At 41.3% G+C, this 27869-nt stretch overlaps 6 protein-coding genes across 16 annotated transcripts; 3 read left to right on the top strand and 3 right to left on the bottom strand.

Moving 5' to 3' along the window:
* Window positions 1-55: 55 nt before the first annotated feature.
* On the top strand, window positions 56-8863 carry LOC124189734. 3 transcript variants are annotated; one of them, XM_046582188.1, is made up of 9 exons: window positions 56-1170; window positions 2484-3032; window positions 3485-4039; window positions 6000-6151; window positions 6265-6494; window positions 6647-7098; window positions 7198-7322; window positions 7916-8214; window positions 8289-8863. In XM_046582188.1, exons 2-6 carry the CDS (start codon window positions 3005-3007, stop codon window positions 6780-6782), a joined length of 1101 nt encoding a protein of 366 aa, XP_046438144.1. In that variant the 5' UTR covers window positions 56-1170; window positions 2484-3004; the 3' UTR covers window positions 6783-7098; window positions 7198-7322; window positions 7916-8214; window positions 8289-8863. The 3 variants fall into 3 exon arrangements, with proteins under 3 accessions (XP_046438144.1, XP_046438143.1, XP_046438145.1); XM_046582189.1 differs by having other exon boundaries at window positions 348-740; XM_046582187.1 differs by lacking the exon at window positions 7198-7322.
* Window positions 7153-10374, bottom strand: LOC124189732 (mesoderm induction early response protein 1-like). 4 transcript variants are annotated; one of them, XM_046582183.1, is made up of 7 exons: window positions 10292-10374; window positions 10065-10101; window positions 9854-9993; window positions 9234-9743; window positions 8888-9163; window positions 8283-8763; window positions 7153-8209 (listed from the first exon to the last, which is right to left on the bottom strand). In XM_046582183.1, exons 1-7 carry the CDS (start codon window positions 10301-10303, stop codon window positions 8022-8024), a joined length of 1644 nt encoding a protein of 547 aa, XP_046438139.1. In that variant the 5' UTR covers window positions 10304-10374; the 3' UTR covers window positions 7153-8021. The 4 variants fall into 4 exon arrangements, with proteins under 4 accessions (XP_046438139.1, XP_046438140.1, XP_046438141.1 ...); XM_046582184.1 differs by having other exon boundaries at window positions 7153-8206; XM_046582185.1 differs by having other exon boundaries at window positions 9234-9689.
* An 836-nt stretch (window positions 10375-11210) lies between these two features.
* On the top strand, window positions 11211-13017 carry LOC124190073 (dynein axonemal intermediate chain 4-like). Its single transcript, XM_046582621.1, has 7 exons — window positions 11211-11500; window positions 11588-11822; window positions 11901-12026; window positions 12120-12295; window positions 12383-12455; window positions 12531-12894; window positions 12958-13017. Exons 1-6 carry the CDS (start codon window positions 11276-11278, stop codon window positions 12662-12664), a joined length of 969 nt encoding a protein of 322 aa, XP_046438577.1. The 5' UTR covers window positions 11211-11275; the 3' UTR covers window positions 12665-12894; window positions 12958-13017.
* On the bottom strand, window positions 12962-19582 carry LOC124190072 (prolyl 4-hydroxylase subunit alpha-2-like). Of its 5 annotated transcripts, XM_046582616.1 has the most exons (13): window positions 19425-19582; window positions 17338-17544; window positions 17076-17239; window positions 16818-16979; window positions 16545-16714; window positions 16266-16475; window positions 15972-16145; window positions 15723-15905; window positions 15558-15632; window positions 14758-14820; window positions 14423-14491; window positions 13590-13755; window positions 12973-13484 (listed from the first exon to the last, which is right to left on the bottom strand). In XM_046582616.1, exons 2-13 carry the CDS (start codon window positions 17517-17519, stop codon window positions 13414-13416), a joined length of 1689 nt encoding a protein of 562 aa, XP_046438572.1. In that variant the 5' UTR covers window positions 17520-17544; window positions 19425-19582; the 3' UTR covers window positions 12973-13413. The 5 variants fall into 5 exon arrangements, with proteins under 5 accessions (XP_046438574.1, XP_046438573.1, XP_046438572.1 ...); XM_046582618.1 differs by lacking the exon at window positions 14423-14491 and having other exon boundaries at window positions 12962-13484; XM_046582617.1 differs by lacking the exon at window positions 14758-14820 and having other exon boundaries at window positions 12965-13484.
* A 1242-nt stretch (window positions 19583-20824) lies between these two features.
* On the bottom strand, window positions 20825-23984 carry LOC124190078 (cell division cycle protein 123 homolog). Of its 2 annotated transcripts, none has more exons than XM_046582625.1 (6): window positions 22019-23984; window positions 21868-21963; window positions 21685-21798; window positions 21497-21617; window positions 21159-21432; window positions 20825-21090 (listed from the first exon to the last, which is right to left on the bottom strand). In XM_046582625.1, exons 1-6 carry the CDS (start codon window positions 22256-22258, stop codon window positions 20907-20909), a joined length of 1029 nt encoding a protein of 342 aa, XP_046438581.1. In that variant the 5' UTR covers window positions 22259-23984; the 3' UTR covers window positions 20825-20906. The 2 variants fall into 2 exon arrangements, with proteins under 2 accessions (XP_046438581.1, XP_046438582.1); XM_046582626.1 differs by having other exon boundaries at window positions 20825-21084; window positions 22019-22391.
* Window positions 23985-24963: 979 nt separating this feature from the next.
* LOC124190000 (very-long-chain 3-oxoacyl-CoA reductase-B-like) lies at window positions 24964-27269 on the top strand. Its single transcript, XM_046582514.1, has 9 exons — window positions 24964-25163; window positions 25562-25608; window positions 25725-25800; window positions 25892-26090; window positions 26169-26275; window positions 26352-26383; window positions 26467-26532; window positions 26620-26778; window positions 26870-27269. Exons 1-9 carry the CDS (start codon window positions 25010-25012, stop codon window positions 26990-26992), a joined length of 963 nt encoding a protein of 320 aa, XP_046438470.1. The 5' UTR covers window positions 24964-25009; the 3' UTR covers window positions 26993-27269.
* The last annotated feature ends 600 nt before the right edge of the window (window positions 27270-27869 follow it).

The raw sequence follows: 27869 nt of genomic DNA, 5'->3' as shown, positions 1-27869 counted from the left end.
GCGAAAAAATGTGCGTGAAAGCGGCCGCGGTCCCGCCGTGTGTCGGATGGTTCAAAATGCGAGAGAGTCCTCCTTATTCCTATAGGCTCTCTACCGCAGCATATAACCCCCCCGGTGTAGTAGACGTGTGTGTGTGTGCGCTGTTTCCACTGCGTTGAACTTTTATAGCGGGCGGAATATCTCTCGTGTGGAATAGGAAAGAGAGAGAGAGGGAAAAAGAGACGGACTTGAAACTGGGCGGTCCGTTGGGAAGAAAAAAAAAGGAGAGACGTAGAGAGAGAGAGAAAATCCATTCAAAGTCAATAGGACGGAGCCTCGACATAGAGAGAGAGAGAGAGAGAAACGGGAGAGAAACACACGGCGCCATCACCTCCGTGCGTTCGGTTGGCTGTTTCGGCATTTCAGTCGAGGAGCCGAGCTGCCTCCCGCCGGGCCGCTTTGAATCACGCTCTCTCTTCTCATCTTCTACCTCCTTTTTGATTTTTTTGTTTTTTTTTTTCGGGAGGAGCTGCTCATTTGCGTATTAAAACATATCTCTTGTTTTGTTTTATTCCGAAGAGGGAACCAGCAGCAGCAGCGAAAATGAGAGAGAGCGGACGAAACTGTGTGCAACGCCAAATCCCGACCCATCATCATCATCATGTGGCCGTGATGAGAGTCTGGTCGCCATTTTCTCGCCAATTGTAGTAATTGTGTTAGTGCTGGCGAAATTCCTGTAACATTTTTTATTTTCATCCAAGGTGAGAAAAAGGAGAAAAACAAATCGACAAAGTTGTGCGTGCTGGCGGTTGCCAACGTTCGCCTTCGGGCGTGATATTGTCACGAGGGAAAGTGTGTGTGTGTGTGTGCGTCTACTACACTCGGCGGCGCCGTAATTGTTGTGTGTGTGTGTGTGTGCGTGTGCGTGCGTGTCGGGTTATTTATCCGTCCCTCGTTGTACGCGCGGTTATTAGTTTGGCCCAACGGTAAGGAAGCGCGCACCTTGCGTGTGCGTCTGTTTGTGTTATCGGACCGGAGAGAATAATAAGAATTTCGGCGGTCAGCATTTGTGAAAGTTCGACATTCGATCCCCCCCCCCAAAAAAAAAACATATAACACACAACACGCCATTCAAAAAGGAGAAAACAATCGGAAATTCTACTACGGCCAGAGGCGCTCAATTCCCCACTGGTATATATACGGATAGCAAAATATAGCATATGGTATTATGTACACACACAACAAACGACGGTCTTATGGATGTATAGTATTGATCTCGACGCGTCTGTGTCGTTCCTTATCAGCCTCTCTTCGTCAAACTGCGGTCAAACTGTTCAAGTTGCCCACACGATTTATGATTTCTGGTCGCAGTCAATCCTTTTATAGACGCCCTATAACTAATGACACACTTCCGCTGGTTGTATAAAATAATCGCCGGTTCCTGGTGGCGCCCAGCATCTGTCGCCGTCGTCGTGTGTTGCATCATTCATTCATTCATCTCCCGACCTGATGATGAAGGCAGACGCTTCTTCTTCTTTTAGTCAAAATATTTAATCAAATTTAACTTCTGCAATATTTCTTGGGGGAAAAATACGATCTGCAAAAGTTCTTCTTTGTTTTTTTGTAAGGACTTTCTATTTTTCGTTCGATACTTTCTCTCTGCGATTTGACACAACAGCTCGTAACGGAATCGAGTTTATTATGGGCGTCCCGTATATATATCCGGCGACCAAGAAAAACGGGGGGGAGACCCACAAGACAGGAAAAAAGTAACAGCATCACTTGTGTGTTTGAAGGAAAGAGATGACAGCGGATTGGAGAGTTCCCACTCACAACTTCTTCTTCTTCTTCTTCTGGGGCGAACCCTTTTGGGTTTTGCTATGGCGTCATTGACGACTTTCGAGAATCTGTTACCAGCAGCGCATCGTTATTTGGGATGGGTTTGGAGTTGTAGAGAGAGAGACCAGCAGCAGTCAGGCTCAATACATCTCTCACAGAAAGGCGCTTTCCTTCTTCTCCTTCTTTTTTTATTTTTATTATTATTATTATTTCTGAAGCCGAGAGTCTCAATGGACCCCACTTCAAAGTGACTCCCCGTCTTCCTCCTCCTCCTTCTTCTTTTTTACGTGATTTTTCTAAAGGGAGGTTAGGAGTTATACTATCCTTTTTTTTTCTCGGTTGTTGCTGCTCCTGCTGTCGACTTGTTACACTGAACAGCAGCAGCAGCGCAGCCCCTCCAGCCCGTTCGGCGTTTGGGCTGACGAGCGCGCGCGCACTCGACTCTTCTTCATTCCGGCACGCACCCGCAACGAAAAGCTTTACGACTCCGTCTTTTTTTTTTTTCAAATGTATCTTCCCCTTTTATTTTTTCGAAAACTTAAAAAAAAAAAAAAAAATCTTTTATGGATGGGGCGATGTACACAAGAAAAATAGGGAGTCCCAAAAGTTGTGTGTGTGGCTGCTCTTAAATGTTTATTGATATTCTCGTCTTCTTTTCTTTTCAGATTTTTTTGGGCTTAACTGAAATCTGACGACGACAGACATTGGCGTGAGAATGTGCTGATCGACTGTCATCGGTCGAATTTCCCCCGCTCGCACGCGGCCCATTTCTTTCGGCGTCGACGCGATGCCGAGTTGGCGGAGGGGCAATCCAGCAGACCTCGTACAACACGATCCACACACAACAACAACAACAACAACAACAACTAGAGCGATAGCCGAACAACGTTGACAAACGTGAAAACAAATAGGAGAAGAACGGGAAAACACGCGTTTGTCAAAATTCAGAAAGAAACAAAAAAGAAACCAAAAAAGGAAAAATAAAGTGTGACTTGAGATAGTGATCCGTAGATAGGGAGGAGAATAAACAAACCCCAAAAAACAAAAACAAAAGAGAGACGACGACGATTGACGCGGTTGTTTTCGTGTGTGTTGGGGGTGAGCGTGAAATTGAAATAGAAAAAAAAAAGTGTTTGTTCCATTTCCCGTTTTCTTCATCGGCGAGCAGGACCCCGGCTCGACACGAATGGCTGCTGCCCATCAACATTCTTCCGGTTTGTATACTATATATAAATATACTATATACGTGTGCTGTGTATATATACCCGTTGTTGGTTTTTCTCGTTCTCTTCCGTCTTGTTTTGTAAACATTGTCAACACGGCGGACTTTGCTATACGGGTGTGTGTTTATCTCCGTCTAGATCTTGTCAAACTCGTCTTTCAGCAGCAGCAGCAGACCGGAATTGTGTGATTCTTTTTGAGATTTTTTCGTCAATTGTACCACATAGTCTTTCCTCTATACAACTGTTTGTCTTTTGGGGAAATTTTTCGACTAATGAAAAAAAAAAGAATCCCGCGTGCCAGGCATTTCAAAAAATCCGGCTCATACTTTTCTCCATTTTTGGACGGCGACAGCATTCTTTTGAGCGTCTCTCTCCTTCGGCTAAATGAATAGATCTAGACGAATTGATTTTCTTTGATTTTAATTCTTTCAATTTGGTTAAAGGCGGCGGCAGTGGCGGCGGGACGAAGCGGTCGAGATTTCTGAACCGGCTCTTCCCGTGGCGGTCGGGTCAGAGGTCGAGCAGCGGGAGCCGGATGATGGGCCATCATCACAAGGAGACGCCCAGTCAATTGTTTTCCGGCAGCAGCACGAGCAGCGTGCGACGCACGTCGCCCGTCGATTTGAATCTGGGCGGCGAATCTTTGCCCATGATGGCCGCCGGCCCGCCGTCCGCACTAGTCATCCCGTCTTCATCACTGCCCATTCCGCGCTTTCCCGACGTCCTGGTCGAAGCCGACGTGCCGGCCATGATCATCTCGTCGCCGGCCCATCTTCGGCGAACGCAGCAGCAGCAGCAGCAACAACGCCAAAAGGATGTTGCTGCTGGCACGACGGGCTTCCGGATGACGTCGGCCGGCCCACCGTCGGCTCAACGTCACCACCGCCCGCCGACTCCCGAAAACATCGATCACGAAGAGATGAGCGCCTTACGTCATTTGGCCAGCGAATTGAACGCCGCACTGCGACTCTCCGAAGAGGAAAATCTTCTACTCAAAGGTCATTCGATTATTTCCTATCGGCTTTAAATGATTTCAATTCATTTCGAGTTCGTATCAGCGTAATATTTATGAGATTGGCGTGAATTTATTAACTAACGTCAATAAGATCGACTGGCATTTTTTCCAAAATGGCGTCAGCGCAGTCGAGCCCCTCACGAAGAAAAATGTGAGACGTCACGATTTTTTCTCTTTTGTGCAGAGATGAAAGTACATAATCTAAAGCAATTCAATTGCTATACAATCAGCTGTTAAAAATGTGGTATAAACCTTCAGCAAAAAAAAGCTTGAATCTGAGGCTCCGCACGTTTGTTTGTTTGTTCGGCGGGTAACTTGCGGGTTTAATCACGAAAAATCTCCAGGCTTCAATTACAATTTTCTCTAGATAGTAAATATGGCCGTTTAGCATGTGGAAATAGCCGGCCATAAATCTGGTAATGATGCCGCTTCAGTCATCGTTTTCATGTCGTTTCAAACCCCCAAAAAAATGGAGATGACGGGGGCCCGTGTGTTAACTGTGTTATGTTGTTGGCTCTTGGCGCTTTCGTTTTTTTGAATCGTCACGGTCATCTCTGATGCTGTCGGTGCTGGGAACAGATGCGAGATCTTTCACTTGCGCCCGACTCTAGAGATTATACGTACATTTACAGACATCCGCTGGAGGCGCCCGCTGGCCTATGGCCCAACCTATCCCAGTCAACAGGCTAAATTCTTCTAACTTCTCTTAAAAAAAAACTGCAACTGGATATGAAATGAGGTCCGTATTATAAGTCGCCAGACGAAGGGAAAAAAAATTAGAATATCCTCCGCTGCATAATTAATCAAGTAAAAAAATAAAGAAGAAGGAATAGAAAGAGAAATCCCGAAATCAGATAACAGCAGAGAAGCTGACGAAAGAGTTGCGGTGAAGGATGAGCGTGCCCTCTTAAGAGATCAGATGATTCGTTGCGTGCCAAAGATTTAAAAAAAAATTTCAATCCGAAATAGAAGAAGAAGAAGACAAATCAAAACTAGGCGTGTGCAGTAGTGCAGACTTTGATTCTAAAAGGAATAGAGAGAGAGAAAAAGGGGCGAGTCATGCACAATCATTTTTTCTTTCTTTTGCCACATCTTATTCTTTTCTCCTTATTCTCTCTCTCTAGCGTTATTTCTTTTAAAATGAGAGTCGAGTAGAAGAAGAAGAAGCTGGCCGATTGTTGGGCCGTTAGCGCGCAGATATGCACGGCGTGTTTCGCCTTATTTGGAACGGGGCATATATAGGCGACCCTTGTGTGTTGTGGATGTGCCCATTTAGTCTCCTCCTCTATTCCATCCGCCCAACCCACGGCACCTATATAACTGACTCTTGACAAAATACTGCAGCCTCATTATGTGGACGACGGCAGAGGTCACACAGCGCATACACACGTTGAAACACGAACGTTTCTATAGAGGCGCAGCATTCCTGCCGGCTGGATCCTCGCGGTGTCGGGTTAGCTTTTTTCGACGCGTATAAATCTGCGGGATAAAACAAAAGAAGAGATTTTTTTGGGAGTCTAGATCGAACCATGCAGCCTGTATAGACGCGGGTTTCGGCGCATTGGTTTCGCGGCCTTGGTTTGTCATAAATTCAAGCCGCCGCTGACCGCGCCGATCAGTCCGTCTGATAATACAACTTCAAAGTCTGCCGTATATGGACGGGGACGCCGATCGTTTTCATTTTCTCTCGGCGTCCTCTTCTCTCTTCTCTCTTTTGGGTTCCGTTCAAACAATAGATGCAGAGAGAGACAAGTGCCTGTGGGTCCTCAAAAAGTATAGACGCTGGCTGATCCAGCGCAGCTTGATTTATCGTCGAATAAAATATTTGTGTTGGGTCATAGCCATTCGAAATGCCCTCCCGATAATCTGAAATGTTTTCTTGTTTTCTTCTTTCTCTCTGATGCAATAACGTTTTGGTTTTGTTTTTTTGATTATATGACCAGCCAAACTCCAAACGTTGGACGAGTGGGGCCTGATGGCCGAGCAACAGGAGGAACTCGTCCTGGGCGGCAGCCAAACGGCCAAACTGGACCGGTTGATCGAGGACCTGCGCGACATCGCCTCATCACAACCCACATCGCCGTTCTCATCGCCGGTCAGTTTTGATTCCCCCCAAAAATTTTATCTCAAATCTTATGGGGGCGCCAAAAAAAAACAACATGTCGGAATTTTCATCCGGAATTTTGTTTCTTTGAAAAAAAAAAAAAGTTTGTCCACCGTCGGAACATGCGCGACCTCGGCCGAATTCTCCAGCAGCGACAACTGGAATTGCGGCGGTTAACGGCCGAGCTCCAGCAGACGCAGACGGAACTGTTGTTCACGCAGGTGGAGCTGGACCAGGTGCGCCGCTGTCTCCAGCGGCTCGACCAGCGGCTCTTGTACGCCGAAGACGAGCTGGACCTGGCCCGCCAAGGTCTACTCCAAGCCTCCATTAGCAAGTAAGAGAGAGAGAGACAGTCACACCCCTTTTGAATTTTTTGTCTTTTCTCTTTGATACGACCGACACCGGGCGGCCAGAGATGGATCTCCTCTCACGCCCTTTTGATTATCATTTGATTTCTCTCATTTCAACCTACCGTCCAATCAATAGGCAGAGGCTCATGCAAGAGCTGCAGACTACCAGAGGCCTTCTGATGAGGTGTTGGGGTCGTGTCCGCGATCTGGAACAGCAGCAACAGCAGCAGCAGCAGCAACAGCCGGCCAGCAACGTGCTAGAAGGGAGCTGATAGAAAACAAAAAGATGAATGACTATTTTGTCCACATGTAACTGCCATCGCCACAACTTTACGTATTTACCTCAACAGTGGCCGTGATAACGAAAACTCATTTGCACCTTGCCCATCACACACACCCCTCGATTCGGTTCGGCTTCCTTGAAAAAAAAAAATTAAAAATAAGTACTAGATGACGTGGCGATTTATTGTCGTCACACACAGCCCGGACCGAGTTACAGTTGGAAGTCTGCGAATCATGACTAACCAAAATACCAAAGAAAACCACAAATTTCAATATTTGACGGAGGCCTGACCCCCCCAAAGAAATGTAAGTAAAAGGGAAAAAAAAATTAATTTAAAACAAAAATCATTTGGGTGAAGATTTGTCATGTGTAAAGGAAAACAAATTTCCGATTGTATTTTTAAGAGTTTGCTGCATGCTGCTGGAAAAAAAAGAAACAAAAAAAAAACAAAAAAAGATGTCGGCTGTACAACACTCGAAGATTGCCACACACCACCGACACAATCCGATCATTATTACCAATTTACATGGTAATGCCCCCGCCCTCCCGCCCAGTATCCTAACTCCTCCTCCTACAATCCCTCCTCTCTCGCTCTCGCACAAATATATCATATCAGAAAAATAATAATGAAATGGAATAAAATCAAAGTCAAAAAGGAGCCAGCGGAGATTGAAGGTGGGAATGAGAAGAAGTTTTTCGGCCACACGCACGCACGCACGCACACACACTCACACAATCACAGACACACACACAACAAAACGCTGATCATACTCGGTCATACCCCACCCGGCTGGCACAGTCACAAGCCGAACCAGTGGGCAGCAGAGAAACAATAAAACGGCCACAAAAGGCCAAATGATGACGGATCACATCCGATACCGTCCCAGAAATGATAAAAGAAAAGCGAAAATCACGAGAGCCCAGATTTGTAATTCAAAGTGAACCTGCTGGTGAAAAAAAAAAAACCAGCAGCAGGTTGGGTCCGACCACTTCAGTTATTTTGTTTCTTCTTCTTCTTTCATTTAACACAATTGAAAGGCTCCTTTCCTCTCCCCTTTTTGTTTTCTTTATTTCTTATTTTCTTTGTTTTTTTTTTTTTTTCCGTGTGTGTTACGTTACCAGTAACAGGAGACACTGCCGAGATATACGTGGAATCAAAAAAGTGCGCGACGGGAATAATTTAAAAAAAATGTGGTTTGTGTAAAAAGTGGACACAAACGATTGGAAATCAGCTCATCAGGTCTCGACTGGAAGAAGTCATGGCATCCGACGGAGGCGGGAGCACGGTGGCGGCGGCGGCAGCCGCTGCCGCCGCCGCGCTCAACACTTGTCCGTTGCTCTCGTCGGCGCCGTCCAAAAGTCCGGCCTCGTCGCCGGCCACGGGCAATCCATTCGGAGCCCCGTCTTCGCCACCTGCTGAGGTATAAAATTTCATTTCAAACGTTACGATGGTGCGTGAATTCATTTTTCCAATTGCAAATCTCATTACCGGCAGGAGGTGTGACGGCCACTCGTAATCGCTTGGGGTCGCCATAAATCAACGAGTGGACGTTGGGAGAGCTGCTGCGCGAATTGCTCCGCTCGCGGGTGATGTGATGGGTGGTGGCGGCGGTGGCGTTTGTGCCTTGCAACTCCTGCTCGTCCAGGAAGCGATCCATGTAGTCGGTGGTGCCCGGGTGGAGGGCGTACTTTTTCTTTTCGAGTCGGGCCCGATTGGCCAGCACGTCGTGACGCTCCGTTTTCTTCCACAAATAGTAGAACTGGACCAACTCGCCGACCGAGCGCGTCCGCACCTTCTGCTGCTGGATGTGGTGAAAGTCCTTGCCGAAAACGCGCAAACCCGACTCGAAATTCCGGCACTCCTCTTCCGACCAGAGGGAAACGTTGTCGCACGGCGTCACGTTGCTCATCTTCCGCCTCCGCACCGCTTCTTCGACGTTGTGCCCACACTGCAACAGCTGATGCAATGCCTGCAACCATGTCAAAAAGAAAAAAAAAACAAAGAAACAATTCACGTTTGGAAATGAGCAGAAAAGTCAATACAGTTTTTTCGCGTTGTTGCAATTGTCTTGTGTCAAACGATCGTCAACTGACCTGTTCGTCATCTCTCGTGTGCGCGCCCATGGGTAGGCTGCCCAACGAATAAAGAGTCTGCTGGGTTTTGTTGGCAGACGTGGGGAGTTTGCTTTTCATGAGTTCTATTTGGATTTGAGCGCAGCAACGCAGGTAGTCGTCAGTGGTGGCGTCGTCGAGGACCCAAGGAGTCCACAGCAGTTTGTCTTCGTTTTCATAAGGCACCGTCTGGATGTTGTCATAAGGACTCAATCCGGAAGGAACACTGGATTGATATTCTGAACCGATCATGATTGTCTTAAAAAATACAATTTCAAATAGCATGAGTAAATGACATTTGGGCTGAAACTTGGACTGTGTTAATTACCTTTCGCCATTCGTCTTCACCCGGTGCGTAGTCAACGTCGTCTTCTTCGTCAGCTTCTTCGTCGGATGGAGCGGCCCCGGCCGTTCCAGATGAGCGAAGCAATCTTGCTTCTGGAACATTACCCTCTTCATTTGGATAGAGGAGGTGAAGGTCGGATCGGGGTTTGATTTCAGCACTGGCTTTGACAGGAAGTGCCGCTTCTTCCGGAAGTGCATTTGGATCTTCAGCAGGCAAGTCTTTTTTACTAGAAATTGCATTCCCAGAAGAACTGCTTTCAGATTCTAGACTCTCGTCATCGTCTTCTTCTTCATCTTCCTCCATGTCCTCTTCCAATTCTTCTTCAGGAAGCCTTGCATCCGTGGGTGCAGCCACTTCCCCATTTCCGCCAACAGCACCACTCCCTCTGTCTCCATAACCGTAGAGGGCTAGTAGCTGTTCGATTGGCATGTCTGACTCCTGTGTAGAAGACAATTTAGTCAAGGCTAAATTTGGCCGAGTATGGATATGTAGCTGTTTAGTGTGATAAAACGGTTAGTGGTTAACCACCAACAACCATGGTGTCAACAGGTTTGAAATTTAACAAAACAATCCCACACAACAATTTAAAAGGAAATAATTACTTTTTGTAAATTATTCAATTCGTTTTGAGGATCTTCTCCACCAGCACTTGCAATGGCTTCTTCTTCTGCTAGTGTTTGCTCGTCATCGAAGTCATGCACAAGCATTTCAGCTGTAGGTTCAAACTCTTGGTCCCCATCACCTTATCAACCAAATAAAGAGAATGTCAAAATCTCGAATCACAAATTCACTTACATAATCAAACTAACATACCTGGTTTTTCGGGGCTTTGCTCCCCGTCTTTCAAAAGCTGAAAACAACAACACGTAGAGTTAAGATTTGGCGCTTTCAAACACTAATGGCATTTTAATTTAGAAATATATTTTTTCAAGGGTAATAAGAACTTTAATTTTAATTAGCTGTCGCTAATCAAACAATTTTTACTGAAAGTTACTTAATAATTAGTGTTAAAAAAGCAAGAATCGAAAAAAGCCACTTACCGAGTCCGCCATTGTATCACTATACTGCGCGGATCATAGGGCTTTGGGAACGCGCCTAGTATTCTAAAAGGCGCGGAATGTAAGCTATTTTTCAAATCGGCCGATTTTGAACCTGCTATGAGAAAAAAAAATGTATTGATTGGAAAAACAATTTCTTTTCACTTTTCTTTTTTAAGTTTTAGCTAATAGTATAATAATAAAGAATAAATGGTTGGATCGACCGTTTTACTTTGATTCAAGTTGTGCTTATATTAATATTTGGAAGAATTATTCTAAAACTGCGATTCCTTTTCCTTAAGACCGACGTTTAGAGCGTATTGCTCAAAATTTGTGTCGTCACGCATTGAATTTATTCATGTCTACCGCATAGGTTGAGACCAACTAAAAAGTGTGAATATTACTTTACTTTAAATGCTTTTGAACTTAGACTATTTTACATACAAACGAAATTTGATTCAACGAGTCGTGTATCGTTGTCATAGCAACGCGGACGCCAAATACAAACAGCCACAAAATGAGTGTTAAAGTGAAGCTCGTCGAAAGTCCCACAATTTGGTTATTGAAAATAGACAGCGATTGTTTCATTACAGAGTCAGTCGAAATTTCAAAAGAAAATCAATTAGAATTGACAGACTTGACTCCAAATGTCAAGTGTTGCGCTAAAAGCACCCAAACAATCACGGCTTTGCAAATCTCGGAAAAGGAACAAACATTTCCTTTTATCATGAATGTACGTATATTTGCCATAAACAATTAAATCTCCTTTAAAAAACCGAATTATTGGACACTTGATTGGACATTTATCAGGATCAAGACGCGCAAGCAACCGTCTGGGACTTGTATGGTACCATCTTTGATTAATTGATTACCCGACGGCCTTAAAGGTATAAAACTGTATTTCTTTATTTTTCAGATTCTTACCGCTTTACAGAAGAGGAAGAAGAAGAGCGAGAAGAAGGAGAAGAGCCGAGTTTTGAAGAAAAGATGGAATCGACAGTTTCCAAATTGACCTCACTGGGAAGGTCTCTATCCTCCATCGAAATTGCACCTCTTTGGGCCGAAATGGTCGGCGTGATTTGGCCCCGAGATCCTCTACAGCGAGTGGAAGTCGAAGATGGATTAAGATTCAAATTGGAGTGGAAAATGATCTGGAGCGATGACAATCAATTTACCAAAGTGAATTGCGTGGCCTGCAATCCACAGGATCGGGTACATATTATTTATACCACAGACCGCTATCAACCCAAGAGAAATGTATGTATAATTTATCTTTGGTTTTTGCGCAACATTTTGAAGATGCTGTTCGCCGTAGCGTATCAGAACCTGAACACCCACAAAGGCTTTATCACCTGTTGGAACGTGCAGAACGTCACTTATCCGGAGCTCGTCATTTCGACCAGCACCAACCCGACCACCGTGAAATTCTCGATCGACAATCCACGTCTCATAGCAGTCGGTGACGAAAGCGGCATGGTTCGCTTCATTAGCATCTCGGCCTCGTCAGGACACATTGCTGAGAATCGAGTTCAAAGTATATAGTACAATTCCAAATGCCATTAATATGGAATGCCAGCGAAGATAACGGCCATTTCGGTTCCTTTTCTTCTAGACAGCGGCCATAAAGGAAGCGTGCTTGACTTGTGCTGGGTTGGCTGCAAAGTGCTGAGCAGCGGAAGTGACGGGCGAGTTCTCATGTGGACGACTGTGACGGCGGAACTCGCACTCGAATCTCAAGGTATAATATACAACACCCGAGACTATATACATTATCTGTGCTATGCAATTGCATTTGCTAACAATAAGAAAATGGTGATTTTGTGTTGTTTAGTTATTGCAGAATTGGAGCCGTCTTATTACCATCTGGAATTGCCGAGATTGATCGAACTCACTCTACTCTCGCAGCCGGACTGCTTGCCCACTCCGGCCGCGCGATGTTGCGTGGCTCCGCTCAAAAGCGACCCGGATCGATTCATCATCGGCTCGGAAGATGGTTCTCTCCATACCGTACGTAATATATTTGTATTTTCAGGCCGTTTTTCTTTTTTTTTTACAGTCTAAAAATAAATAAATTTTTCTTATTTTGTTTTATAGTTTTCTTTCCTACAAAATTATGTCCCACTAATGACGACTCAAAGACACGTCGGAGCGTTAGTCCATATGGAAAGTACGTATGAATAATTTTCTTTCTTTCTTTCCGTAAATCTTTTGACTTAAACATGGTTGTTGTTGTTATCTTTAGGAATCGACTACGAAGACAAGGAGTACATCATTACTCTCGGCAACGACAATATGATTTATGTGGAAATGTTGCTGCCAGGACAGAAAAGCCAAGTTACACCACTTTTCCCAGAGCCATTGGCGAGTTTTTCATAAAATCTTGTAGCGCAAATTCAATAACATTTAATATTATCGAGCAGGGATCCATCATCAATTTCACGTGTAATCCCGACTGTCCCGAGCTGATGGCCATCTTAAAACCCGATTCGATCGAGCTGTGGAAAATATTCCCGGCAGCCATGTTTTTAATAAGCGCTCGCCGAATGCCGGACCCAGCTTGCAAAACTTCACGACTCACGACTGTGTGTTTCGTCGCTCATTCCAAGGTGAATTCGTTAAAAAAAGGGGAAATAATTTCGTTAATAATAATAAATTATAATAAAATACAGGCACTTCTCGTTGGAGACGACATTGGTAAAATCCATGTTTATTCTCACAACTACAATCCGGAGAAATCATAATAAAATATAAAAGGAGGGAATCACAATTCGCAATCATCCACGTCAGTCCAGACAGTTAATAATAAATACGGTCTGTGTTTGGTTGCCAATAAACAGATTTCATTACGAAAGTATCGTAGAAACGCTCAAGTAAAGCAATGAAATGCCTTTTTATACCACGGAAAATAAGGCTCAAATTCTTGACTAGGGCCAAATTTAGAAAAAGAAATGTCGAAGTATTAAAATACGTACAGAAAAATTTGAAATGACGTTACGACAGAGTACTTGAAGGAATACACAACTGTTAGACAGTTACACATATACGTCATACACCACAACCGTTATTGGTATAAAAATGATATCGTTTTAAAAAAATTTCGATTTTTGATGGCGACTTTCTTGTTTTTATTGATTGGCATCGAGTAGGCAGCGTCTGTTGAAAGTCTGAGCAGTTTCCCGAATCCATTTGTTGCTGACTGTTTTACATTTTAAATACGACGAATTAAATATGAATGAATATTTACTAGGCTACAAATTGACTAGCCGAGAAAAAATGAACGGACGTTCGGTGGGTAACTCACCCCATTTATGTCCCAGCAAGACGGGACATGCACCGTGAAGAGTTAGAGGATCCGGTTTCCCGCTGCGCTTCAGGTTATACCAAAATGCGGCTCCCGCTTTCACCGGCTTGACCGCGACGCCAGCCCGCGGGAAAGCCGTCGACCCGCCGCGCTCCACATCATTAAGCTGTAATGGCATTGATGATCGTTCCAATAAAATACAGTGTTTTATCACCGGTGCCAAATGTTTACCCAATACCCATCTCCCGTCTGATTACACACAGACTGACTTAGCCACAAACCGGTAAAAGATAAAAAGAATTGGGAATTTATAGCATCACAAAAAAGAAAAAAAAAAGGCAGACACGCAGACTCTTTTGCGGGTGAAAATAATTCAGCATGACTAAACTGTCTTGGATGGACGTAAAACCGCAAATCCCATAACTTTTTCCTGGGCAATTTTTCGACAGATAGTGTTGTTTTTTCCCCCCTGTTTGTGTTTTGTTGTTTTCACCGGAATTAAGTATATATACATCCCCCAAAAGTATAGAGATAAAGTTCCCATAATAGTAATGAAACATGTGCAAACTATTTGTTAGGATAAGCTATAAGCTCCAACAAATTCAACCTTCAAATAATTACAAGAAAAACGATGGCTACTGTTCAATTTTGGAAAACCAGACCAGCCCAGACAGATTAAATAACATCAGGAACAGCAGGCTGCGCAATTACACCAAGTAAAAAAAAAATTCCCGCCTACAAAGAATAGACATGCGAAAGAGAAACGTGCTGTGGCATCATCATGGGAAGTCGGCCGCCGAGGAATCAAGTGAACAGCACAGCAATATACTCACGTAAAACATAAATGTCGCTATCCGATCTCCAGCTTGGAGCTCTCGATGGTGCATGTACTTTTTTTTCGCCTAAGAAAAAAGCCAAACAATGCCCGCCGTTTAACCGACTAAGAGTTAGCTATGCTATATACATGGCAAAACTACGAGAAAATCAACTAGATTTAAGATTTGGTTTTTTCCAAAGCCAGCGTGTTAAAAGCGTGAGAAAGGGTCTGTCCGTCTAACTACTTTCCGTGCCAGTGGCTACACCAGTGGGCTTTTTCCCAATTGAATTGTTCTATGCATGATTTATGCTGTAGGCTATATTTCTTCAGCAATCACGAGAGTTAACTTACGTAAAACATGTAAGTGGCAATTCTGTCGCCCATTGCAAGTTCGCGAGGAGGCATCTTTTCCAACTGTAAAGTATATTAGGTCCATTGGGTCGTATACAGTCAAATGTCAATTGTAATAGTCAGTGTCGACAGTTTAAGGTATAGGAAAAATAAATTGAGCAGGCATGAAATGTGTGATGCGCCAGTAGTATAAGTATTATATGTCTAATTTATAACCACGAAACTAAAAATGATTCGAACGCCAGCGAACTGAAAACAAATAGTTTGTATATGGTGAGAAGCTATAGATACTGGTCTGTGGCAAATTGTAGCTTGACTTTCATGGTTGACTAGTTGAATAAAACGATATCGTAAAAATTGACCACATTTTACTATCTGGCGAATAAAAATAGTTCACAAATTCCAAATAAAAATGGGCATCCTGAGATGAGAGTAAGAGGAACACAGTTCTTTGGATGGTTTTGATCAAATAAGAAACTTCGCGATCGAAGAGTAGTAAACGGAGAAAATGCATCCAACCGTATTCAATCGTCTTTTACCACTGCCATAGTTAAGGCGGTCGTTTGAAGGTGACCGTTAATTTTTAGAATCGTGTCAGTATAAAATTGTACGTGATCATTGGACTCTGGAAAAGAAGCAACTTTTGGGCGTGTTCTATAGTGACTTAGAGACTTATTGGTCGCTTGCAACATTATTATCAAAATGAAAATACATGTTATCGAGGAGAAAATTAACTTTAAAAAATAACTTGCTACTGGCGCATCACTATACCGACATAAAATAAAACAAATTTGTATTACCTCGAAATCCGCTTTGTCTTTCATTAGATAGTCATGATGAGGTGAGTAATGTCCGCCAATCCCGTAGTTAGCAACCTAGTCGTCGTCAGTTATTAAAAACAAATAAAATAATTAAAATGAGATAAACTCTGTAGGCTACCATAACAATTCAATTTTGATTCAAACCTGAAGGAGTTCTGCTTCGTCGCGAATAGGATCGGTTTTCAAGCCAGTGATTAGTCCAATCCGCCGGGAAAGACGATTTAGTAATGGGTGTAAACCCTCTGGAAGCCAAGCCGTTTTCGAGGTCCTAACATTTGAAACTTCGTGTCCTACGCCAAGTTTCCCTTGCACCATAGATCGAGCCAACTGCATTTACACCCGCGATACACGTTTTTAGCACAAAGCGATAATTTTTTTCAAATTAAAAGTTACCAGTGGTTTGGCTAATTCCTTGATTGTTTCGATTTCTTCGTCACTCAGCACATCGTGAAATGTGTAAATGGCAGGCTCGAATGAATGTTGTTCGATTTTGATGGGCATCAGGAGAAAATAAAACTGATGGCGAGTATCGTACCAGCATTTCAGCTCCGCCAGCAGTTTGTCATTCTTCAAAAAATAAAAACGAATTCATTAATTTATGTTATCCTATACCAAAACTACCGAAATTACTATAATTAAATTGTTATTCAATAATTAGGCTATATCCCATATTGCTGTACAACATACCAGTAGTCTTTCGCCCCTACACAATGCGTTAAAGTTGGAAGCGTCGTCCTGATCGCTGATGTGTTTCCCGAGATTGTACTTCCGACTGCGAATAATCTCATTCCGTTGGACAACAGCCGGTCTCTCCCTCAGAGGTAATTCGAATGAATTGGTGTGCGATAGCACGGCCATCGGTTTCCGTTGTTTCGTTTGCTGCAAGGTGTCGTCGTGCTAAAAATCAAATGAAAATGACGCGATCAAAAATACATGCAAAATCGAGCGCTAGAAATCAATACATACCATGTTGATGGCGTGCTGAATGAAATCCATCACCTGATCCTGCCTAATGGTTTTGTTATTTTCCAGTCCGGCTAGAATGTAAGACTCTTCGAACCACTCGACCGCTCGTGCGTATGCGCCGGCATTGAAGGCGTGTTTGCCCATGAACAAGCAATCTTGGGCGGTCAGTTCTGTACGGAGGAAAGTGAACACAATACATATAGCGATAGCGGTAAAATAGTGCCGCATCAACGACGAGTGCTTTGAAAGATGAAAACACACATTATACAGTACCTGCACGCGTTTGTCTACCCCAGAGGTTTCCTCGAGCCAATTGAGTCATGTTCAGCTCGTAAGTGTCTTGTAGACGAACTAACGCTTGAGCAGCACCGAAGAAATCCTCTTCTTTTGGAAATTTCGCCCCCATGCGAACGCGTTCCAACTGTCGCAGAGCGTCTGTCGTTGTTCACAAGAACGCAATAAGCTTTAATATTTCAGTATAGTATGTTTTCTTTATTTCACGATGAGTGCTATTGTAAAACGCAAATATACTTCGCCAGTTGTCAGCTTTGATTTCTTTTTCTACCGTCTGCCAATCGAAGTAAAGACGTTTCATCAATCGGTAAGCGTGAATGGGATTCCCTGCCACCCGTTCGATGAATTCCTCTTCGCTAGCCGCTTTTTCCTCGACCACGCTCTGGTAATCCTCCAGATAGCTAATAATAATACGAGCGTGATGTAATTTGACTATCAGATTCGGTTGTATTTCTACGCGAAAATGTCCGTAAATAATGATAGGTGATGATGGACTTACTGTCGAATGATTGATAATTTAGCTTCCGTCTGTGCCACCAATTCTCCCAACACATTGACTACTTTTTGTTCAAGGCGAAAGGTGTTTGCCAAATCGGCCGAAGCGGAAAACATGTCACCGGAAACTGGCCGGAATCCTAATATCACCAGCAGCGTTGTTGTTATCAGAAAAATTGGACCCATCTTTTCTCTTCTGTTTAATGATAATCTGCAAAGAAAAACAAAAAAAAAAACAGATTATTTTCAGTCAATACCTTGATAGAACCATTTTATAAGAGGAAAAGTTCTATAGAAATGCGGTCATTTGTGGTTGCGCGTAAAGTCCCAATGGGCCATCACAACAATCGGAGAACTATTTGTGGTACATAATTAATATCTTATCGCTGGATACAGTACTTCGCATTCTTAATGATAACTTCTTATAATAAACATTTATATAGAAAAATGGGCTGGTCTCCAGAAAAGATCAAACATAACGAGTCATAATCGCAAAATATTTGGTAGAAAATAAAATTATACACAATGAGATAGACATTATTTTCTTTTAGTTCCTTACCGAAACTGAGAATAGATAGTCTATAGTCAGTTTAATGGCTTACATGGCTTACTACATGTCCCATCTCTTGTTCGTTCATAGCAAATAGTTGCATGCACAAAACATCACGTATTCCATTATGGTGATTTCTGTCCAAGCAAATGTGTTTTGCGGTAACCATTGAAATTCAACAAAACGTGAACACCAAAGCACACATCACAATACATTTACCATATCTCCCATAGAGACAATACGCAGCAGTATATCTATCCCATATAGAGACGCGCGTTACCTTTCGGGCTGTTTTCTTTGGTCCTTTGTTGCTGAGGATTGCGAGATAACTGACTGCAGCGAATTCAAAAGCTTTTAGAAACGCTTTTGTTCAACTCGTGCTTGGAATATACCGTTAGGTAACTTTTGCGACTACAGTGTGACCCTTTGAACCCATCGTGATACGGGGTAATCAATTACTAGCCTTCAAGTCAAATGAAATTAACTTAAAATTAACATGGTAAAATAAGCAACGAGAGTAGACACATATAAGTATACAATAAAATAATAAAGTGTTTTTTCTTTTGTGCGTGTGTTTAGTAGCGCCAGGTGTAATGACACGAAAGGTATAGTATAGAGGACATCAAGGCCCGTCATCCGGTCAAGTGCAGCCTCAGAACTTAGCGACCGTGCAATGATTACAGAGCGCTACGCAATGCAAATGATGCTCGGCCACCTGTTTTAATTATCTCTTCCTCTATTATTTGATTTCCTTCCCGCTGTTGTTTGAATTGAGGAGGAAAAAAAAAGGCATAATAGACAATGGCACGTATAGTCATTCCGTCATGGCAGTGCACGCATCACAGTGCAATTTTGGAGCAATGAGGTTCAGGGACCGATTCGAGGAAGTTTGAAATTCCCTTTCTATTTTTTTATTTTTCTGGCGTATTCGGCAAGATTTGGGCTCCGTTATGAAATGACAGAATGGACGCGTGTTTTCACATCCATTGTGCTGAGCAATTTTTTTACAAATGATGCCAATCACGGAGCAGAGGTAGAGAGGGAACGGTAAAAAATTAGGAGGACACCATTCAGCGGAACACAGGTATTCTAACGAACGAATTTCCCAAGGGAACTAGCGGCGCACGCTTTCAATGATCATCCGCTATAAAAATCCACACGGTTTGTTTACAGCCTATACAATCTGTAGTTTTTGTGGACCGTAGTACAACATGTTTTGGAGAAGTATTCTTTCATTAGAATCACCGGTAAAATGGAAAGGAATCGTGTGTCGTGGTTTCAGACCAGAACCTCACCAATGAATTTTGTAATATCTTAAAAGGATATTTTTAACTTAATCAAATAAACAAAAAAAAAAACTATCCGCTGGATTTTGTGGTCGATAACTCTAATACAAATTGTAACGAGATTCGAAATTTATAATCTAAACTAAATGGTAATATTTGAATCAGATCACCAAACCCTCGACATTTTAATTAAACGGTTTTATAAGCAATCCAAATAATTTAATAAGATTTAATTCAAGTCAAATTCGTTCTTACCTGTATTAATAAAATCCCAGTAAACGTAGCCTTTCTTCAAAGCAGGACTGTTGTCCCAGCGTGAATTATCAAAGGGAATCTTGTTAAAACGTCCGCTCTTCTTGACGATTGCCACCCAACTGTGAGGAGCAACTTTACTTCGGCTGGTTGTCTTCCATTCCCAACTCCTTTTTATTTTCCATCGATAAAAAAAAATCTGCTATTGTACGACCAAGCCACAAGAGAGAAAAAAGGGAAAAGAAACAGCGGCAAAACTATTGGTAGAGCACGACACAAACAGGCACACATACTACACACTTTGGGGTCTTTCACACATTTCTCAAGGACGAAAAAAACCTATAGTGCTCGACGGCAGCTGTCCTGCTCCTCTTCTCGTGTCAGCAATGCTCTTAGTCTTCTTTGAAAAAATAAAATAAAATAAAACCGAGAAGTAACAAAGAGAACTTCATCAAGTTGGTCGGTGTATTCTCACGATTAAATCAAGTGGTGCTGACGCGTCGTCTTTATTTGGTCTGCGTACCGCGGCTAGAGTCGGTTCATTCTTTTACCCACAAACACATAGACATGTATACCTACACCTATTTCCATCGCATCACGGTTGAATAACTCGAATTATTCGTTTGAGATTTAACGCGAGATTTGTATACATACACTAAACGTACTGGACGCCCTCGAGAGTAAAATCATTTCGGCCATTTGTTGTAGCGAATTTGATAAGCTATCCAATCATTTCTACTCATAGCTAGATGAGAACTGTTCCAGTTCACATGCTCGCAAAACAATGGAGAGTAAACAATTATATGTGAGTACCAGTGAAACAAAAAAAAGGGAAAATGACACCATAGAGAAACCCAGGAGTTGCATAATGCTAGGCCACTGTAACCTATTATATACGCCGCGATCGAAAGTTGACGACCCTCGAAAAATTTTGAGTGAAATAGAAAATTATTTATCGACACCCAATCATGCAGGAGCATGTACACGCCTCCCATTCGGTGCGTATGACAGTAGGAGGGAGGACGCCGAGACCATCTGTCGCTCTCATCATCTGTTTCTGCTGTTTGCGGTGGACCGCAGTTTGCGCCACACAAATCGCTTCGGATGTTCTAGGCACTGTTCGTCCTTGAAAGGGTTACTAGCACGTAGGAAAACGAAAAGGTGAAAGTTAGTGTTGCCTATCCTGACTTTCATTCACCCATGAAACTTGGGCGGCATGCGCCTTTGTATCGCACATTCACTTTTGTTTTGGTTGAGAATCTTCTCTAAATCATCGAAATCGATCACAATCCGAGATAACACAGACACTTTCGTCGTTACTTAGTACTCAATCAAACTTAGTGAGAAAATTCTTATATATGTATTTATAGACCTTAGAACAAATTCCGAATTGAATTGAATCGTTGAATTTATAGTGTGCATATATTGTATGAGTTGTATTCCCATGAATACGTGAAACCACAAGATTTATACAACCAAAAATTGTCAGTCACTATCGGCATTATCTTCTTGGGTCCCTGATCGCAATTTCAGAAGGTCCATCAGTTTGAAAGGATCTTCACCCGACGTTAAATGGGCTATATCTTCCGGAACGCAATAACGACGGAGTGGATTGCTACGGATCCCTGATTCTTCGGGAATGAAGCGAAAATCGGGCGTAGCGCTAGCGCTGAGAATAAGAACAAATTGAATTAATTATAAGTTGTGACGATTTTAAAATCAAGCTGAAGTAATTACCAATCGGAAGGCGATGTTGTCTTTGAAGCCTCGCTTATCTGTAGCAAATCTTCATTCCAGTCGAACAACAAAGAGTCTGTGATAACTCCATAAGGATTAAAATCGATCAAAACAATTTTATCCTTTCGTTGTCGAAATACGTCCATCACATAGTTGTCGAGGTGAAATTTAGGACGGATCTGTTCTTTGAAAAAACTGACAATGTCACGAACTATGTCTTCTTTTTCTTTTTCAATGAAGGGAGAAAACTGAGTATCATCTCTCTGTGAAATTCCTAATTGACACAATTAGAATCAATGTTTTAAATTTGAAACATGATGTAAAACCACTAACGTTACCTATTAGATTTTTATTCTGGACAAAACAACGGAATTCATTCACAGGGTTTATTTCAACCCACTTTCTCAAAACAAGATTATACTTCACAGGAGTTTGATTGACATTTTGATCTTCACATTCCTGTAATAAAGTGGCTGATGAGTTTGTTGTATAAAGTCGCTGATTAATTGATGTTGAACAATATTACTTTGAATGGCTCAGTCAGATCATGAAGAATAAAATCAGAGCTTTTCAGCAGTAGATGTACATCAGCAGACATGTGACACTGAAGAGAATTATTTAATGCAATCCAAGCAGCATCCTGCAGAATTCATAATACCTCGATGATAATATGAAAATTTAAGTTAGAAATAAAAAATATTAACACAACCTTGGGAGAACTCCAGTTTAATTTTATAAAGGCTTTACCACCAAATTCAGCTATTGCTGTGGTAATCTCTTTGTCAATGTCTTCAAAATGTGGGGCCTAGAAAAGCGAGAATTATAAAATACAGAAAAACCAAAATGCTAATAATTAAAACCTCAAGTGTAGGTGTCTCGCTTTCTGCCTTAGCCCAACCTTCTTCATCATCTTCAGAATCACTGGAGTCATCACGGGAATATGTAAGCAACGCTTGATCGCTGCGCAACACCAAGTTATCGGCGAGCAGGTAGTCGACAAACTCTTGAGTTAACGGAATAATTTTGCTAGGAAACGTCACCTTCTTGAACAGTGGATACCATTCAGAAAAAGAACACGCCTGGATTTCGTGGCTTTTCATCCCTTAACTAAGTTCCACGCAGGTTTATCAGATACCAAATTTGTTCGTGTCAATCGTGTTCTTACATTTGCTTTCTAAATTCAGTAGACTAGCCATGCATATGCAGTAACTAATAGTAACCAAAACTGTCACTTGCTTTTGTTATTGGTCGATAACGCCATCTATGAAGAGAAAATTGAAACGAGGATCAGAGAAAATTTGGTTTTGTATGTGGGCGGCGCATTCCAAACGAGTCTCTCGGAAACGATAAAATATCAAATCAAACACAATCAAATTTATGAAGCAACCGTGCCCTGCTGGTCCTTCTTGGTTTAAAAGGAGTCACAACAATTGAAAAAATTGGTCGGAATACCGAAGAACAGCGAACACTAAGACAAAATCGATGTGAAAATTGAGCATGGACTATATCGCAAAATTCAATTCAATTCAAAAATTTTTTTAATGGTTTTTGAAATAACCGGTTTTTACATGTGCTTATGGGGTGATAGTATTCAATGAAATTAACGACGGTGTAGTCTGTCTAAGGTAGCGCTCAGAGTTAATAGTGTAATAACTCTTACAAAATTGAAGTGTTTTAAAAACAGCCATCTTTCTTCTGCCAGCTTGCCACCTTTTTTCTTTATCCTTGTATCAGCTTGCATAGTCAATCGAGAAATGTCTAGAAATTGCTTTCTCATCTACCGATAGTTTTGTCAAGTTCATAAATCCCCGTGTATCCGTGAATGGCGCTCAAGAGTCAAGCCTTATAAGAATAAGTGGTTTTAAAGGAACGTCATATGTGACGAGATAACGACACGCATACAGTAGCTCCAAACTCTAATAGGAGTTTAAACTTAATACTTTAGAACTTATTCAAGAATGGTGTTATTTGAGAACTGCCACGTGATTAAAAACAGATGCACCCCTGGTGCACTTCGTGAGACTTGTCAGGCGATTATTTCTAGCGCTAACAAATAATTTAAAAAAATTTTTATTAGAATTTTCAACCGCGATTATTTTTCAAATTTCGAATCCGGCAAGTCTGCCGGCCACATCCGCACAAGGCCATAATAATATGATGGTACAGCTGTTGGTTTTAGAGGCCATTTCTTTGTTTACAATTGTTCACAAGACGTAATCAGGGAACTTTATTGACGGGAACAAGGTTGATTTGGGGGAAAGAGTCCGAACGAGTGACCGCTAAGGTGGTCGCTATACTGCAGCATAACGTCAGCTTCATGCATTGAAATCGGGCTTTGCCCTATTGAATTAACTGAGATAGCAATTTAAGTTTCGCTGATGTGATTTTGGCAGCTAAAATTGGGAATGAATGCCCCAAAAAGCTGTCCGTTCATTGAAATTATCATGGCCATCACAAAATAATTTTGCCTTAAGGGATTTTCGGGGATTTTTCCCCGTCAATAAAGACAACAACTAGCGTGAGACTATAGAGCCTGAGACGGTAACACAGGATACCTTGAAAATATTTTAGCATTACAATTTTGAACGGCGAAAATGCAAGTCTGCCGTGGGGAAGAGCCACAGAGGAGGGTTCTCCTGCGGGAGGTATCGTAGACGCCTGAAGTCGGCGGGAAATGGCCCATAAATGACAAAAAATGTTTATCTGAATAAGATTTACACCATAAAAGAAGAACGTGAAAAGGTATATACTTAGATCACGCAGACCAAAAGAAAAATTCTGGTTCCTGATTTCGATCAAATATGTGTGTGTTTCATTAAAGAAATTATCCCAACTGTAGCAGATTCTCGGACTAGTATATATTAATTTTGTGAACGATTTCGAAAATGAAAATAAAAATTTAACTAAAATCATAAGCTGTACTAGCCTATAGCATTTTTTAAGGTAAATTACAAAAGCTTATTTTAATGTAGTAGTGCTGCCGAGTGCCGGCGGGTTTTATATTTTCGAGGAAAACGCAACGAAAGCGAATGTGTTGAGGTTCAACGACTGAAAATTTCGACTACAAGTTGTGTTAGTATAAGACTTCGCGGTTCCCTTTTTAGAATTTCAAATTTAAATTCTTAAAACCACCTGTACAGGCGCTGCAGTCTACCGTGCACTACCTTAGCAACAAATACTGCAGGTTACTTCCGTAATCACGTAAAACATGAAATTTTAGAAAGTGAAATTTAGATAGCTTATATTTCTCTCTTTAGACACTTCCAGGAGAAGTAATTTTAAATATAAAACATAAAATGACAAAAGATAGCTCAAAAAACTTAATAAACAAAATTTAATAGTTATATATAAGAGAGCAGAACTCGGACGCAGCCGGATAAATGGACGGAAGAGCAGATTCGGATAAATGAGAATTGAAGTAGAAATGTAGAATAGAAGATAAAGAATTAATATAGAGATGTATCAACCCACAAATAACATCTATAAACTGATTTCTATGATTGTGAGTTTAGTTGTATAACTCAGTTTCATCAGCAGAAAAATGCACACAGCTTCGCTTGGAAACCATTCGCGGATCCGGCAAGAATGTTTTGCTTCAACAGAAGTCTGACGTAACCTTGAATTCGCCCACAATGCCATGTAAAAGTGTCTTTTATAAGCATCTATGAAATAAAGCCAAATATAAAAAGACTGAAAATGAGATGGGAGTCTCCCAAGCCTTAAATTAGACAGCACCTCTTGAGTAACCGCCCCTTTGCTTGCTCTTTCCTTCCAGCTGTGTTTGAAAAGAAAAAACCGACCGGTGGACTGGAGTCTACCTTCAAACACCACGCAACTTTAGAATCGCCAAGATGACATTTTCCGTGCTCGAATGGATTGCCACTGTAATGTTATCACTGATTGCATTAAAATTTACCTGGAATGTTTGCCACTTTGTTTTTACTACGTTTCTTGGTTCCTGGCTCAAATTGAATTTAAATCTGATGGATTACGGACCCTGGGCAGGTTAGAAAAAACATTTTTTTTTTTTTTTTTTTGCTTCGAACTATTTCCGTGTTGTTCCTTATCAAAATTTATTTTGTATAGGAATTCCTTTATTAATTAGCTTTTGTTTAGAGTTGGTCGCAAGCTATACATAATTTTCGCTGATCCTGCCTAAGGCAATTTTGAACATGTAAAGCAGGGGCCTTGTCCTTGGTAAACGTTATTCCATATATATCGTGGAAAGGATATGCATGAAGCGTGTTTGTGTTGAGCGTGTTAGCATAAGGAAAGGGTAGAAGGACGCGTGCAAAATATATTCATCAAATAGTGATGCTATGATTGCTACGCGTCATTTTTACAAACTAGTTAGTAAATGTATTTGAACGTACTTAAAGTCAGAATTTTTGTTGACATTTCAGTTGTCACGGGAGCCACAGACGGAATCGGCAAAGCATATGCACACAAGGTATGACTTAACAATTTATAGCTTTGCAACAAATGAATGAAGTAAATTTATATACATTATACAGTATTTGTACTACCAACATTGTGTTTAACTTAATCATTTTCCTTTTCTGTTAGTTGGCCTCAATAGGACTTGATGTTGTCCTCATAAGTCGTTCACCGTCTAAGCTTCAGGCAACAGCCAAAGAAATAAGTATGCCAAAATGATTCTTCTTGCTCCCGCGGAAGCGAAATTTGTTGATTTTCTCCGTGCTAGTAACACCGTTCTCCTTTGTTCACTGTAGAAACTCTCTACCCATTCGTCCATATTAAAACAGTGGCCATTGACTTTACGGGAGACCGTTCGATATATAAGGCCATTGACTTGGAACTGGCGGACGTGGACATTGGTATTTTAATCAACAATGTCGGCATGAATAATGGCTTTTGCCAACCATTCACTGATTTAGAAGATGCAAATATTTTGGACGATCTTATTCATTGGTAACATTCAAGATTCAAAATAGATTTAAAATGTAGATATTCAAACAATTCAGACCAACTATTTTACATAAATGACAGCAACGTATCATCGATGGCACGTATGACCCACATGATCTTACCGCGGATGATTCGTAAAAGTCGAGGTGTTATCATTAATATTGGATCAATTTCCGGGGCTTTTGCTAGTAATAACAAAAAAATAAAAACAGTTACAGTAATTTACTTTTATTTAAAATTTTTAATCAAAATTTTTATTTACAGCGCCTCTGGCTACGGTTTATGCCGCCACCAAAGTACGTACTGCATAACGCTCATTGATGCCTTTTTTTAAATTTTGATTTAAATTGTTTTTGTTTTTTTCAAATTGGATGAATAGGCATTTGTCGACAAATTCTCACGTGATCTTACGGCTGAACTTTCCGGCACTGGAGTTTTAGTTCAAGTAATTGCAAAATTACTTTTTCTCATTTTTAAAAATTTATATCTAAAAAAATTGCGCGTTCAAATTTATACTAATTTTAAATCACAGACGGTATTGCCCGGTTACGTGATGACAAATATGCTTAGTGTCACTTCGTTTAGTAAATCATCTTGGACAGTTCCTAATCCGCAAGACTTCGTTGAAGCCAATTTCCGAACACTTGGGTTAGAGTCACGCACTGCTTCATTTTGGTACCACAAACTAATGGTATTATTTTGTTTATTATCTTTGCTTTAATTAGATATTCTTTTCCCTGTTTTCAACAATCAAATTCTTTCCATTTCGTTTCTCTATATAGCTTTCCTTTTGCGAGACGACATGCTTCCTTTTCCCTGACATCTTTACTTTCTTTGCACGGAAACACTTCGAAGCCTTGAAGTCGGTCAATGGCCCGTTGAAGTCGCTTGCCTTCCCAAAGTAGTATATACCTACCTGTTGCCGGTTGCAAACGTGCACCGTATGCTTCTGTACGTACGAATGGAAAAGGAAACCCAATTTTCTTACCAGTTGTATCACTATTATTTATCACTGCTCTAATTCCTTGTTACTCTGATTATGGTTCAAATATTGTTTGTTTGTCGCTTCATTTCATAAAAAGTTACGTCTTGGTAGGTTTAAGTGGTTCCCTCTTTCATTGCCTACTACTGCAGCTATTGTTTCAATTTCGATGTTTCCCATACACTGAAAATGAAAATGTTTATTAAGTGTACATATTGCTGGTAAAATGATAACACGGGAGTTTTGCTGGAAAACTATAGAAAAACTTGAGAGTTCGGAAGTCATTTACAACCACAAGTTTTGATAAAGGGGAAATGGAAGTGGTGGACAGAGCTTGTCTTCGAATCCATCATCTAGTGCATTATTGAAAATGAAATTCTCATCTATAAGATTCTATTTTTTAAATGTTTATTATCCTATTATCTAAATTATTATCTATTATACTATCCTATTATTTAAATTTCCTCAAGAATATGGGATTTATTCGATAATTTATGAAAGTATACCCATGACCCATCAAGGTTCCTTGTCAGTGGCGGTCAGTGGTTCAAATCCTTGAACACGCCATTTTTTTAATGAGCTTTTTTTATCATGACTTTTTAGTTCAGGTTCCATTCGCTGGAAAAATTTATAGAGGATTTTTTTTTAGAGTGGTTGAATTTTTTAATCACCATTGAAATTATTTTCATCAATCCACTATAGTTGCTCTTAATATAAGTGTCTGCTAACCAGGTGCACGTTCAAACAAATAGTTTCCTACGTTATCATGATGCATGTGATTGATAAGCTTGTGTATTTGA

Source organism: Daphnia pulex, chromosome 3, assembly GCF_021134715.1.
Source record: "Daphnia pulex isolate KAP4 chromosome 3, ASM2113471v1".
NCBI lineage: Eukaryota > Metazoa > Arthropoda > Branchiopoda > Diplostraca > Daphniidae > Daphnia > Daphnia pulex.
The sequence above is the reverse complement of the archived record's forward strand: the minus strand, read 5'-3'. Positions and strand labels throughout refer to the sequence as shown.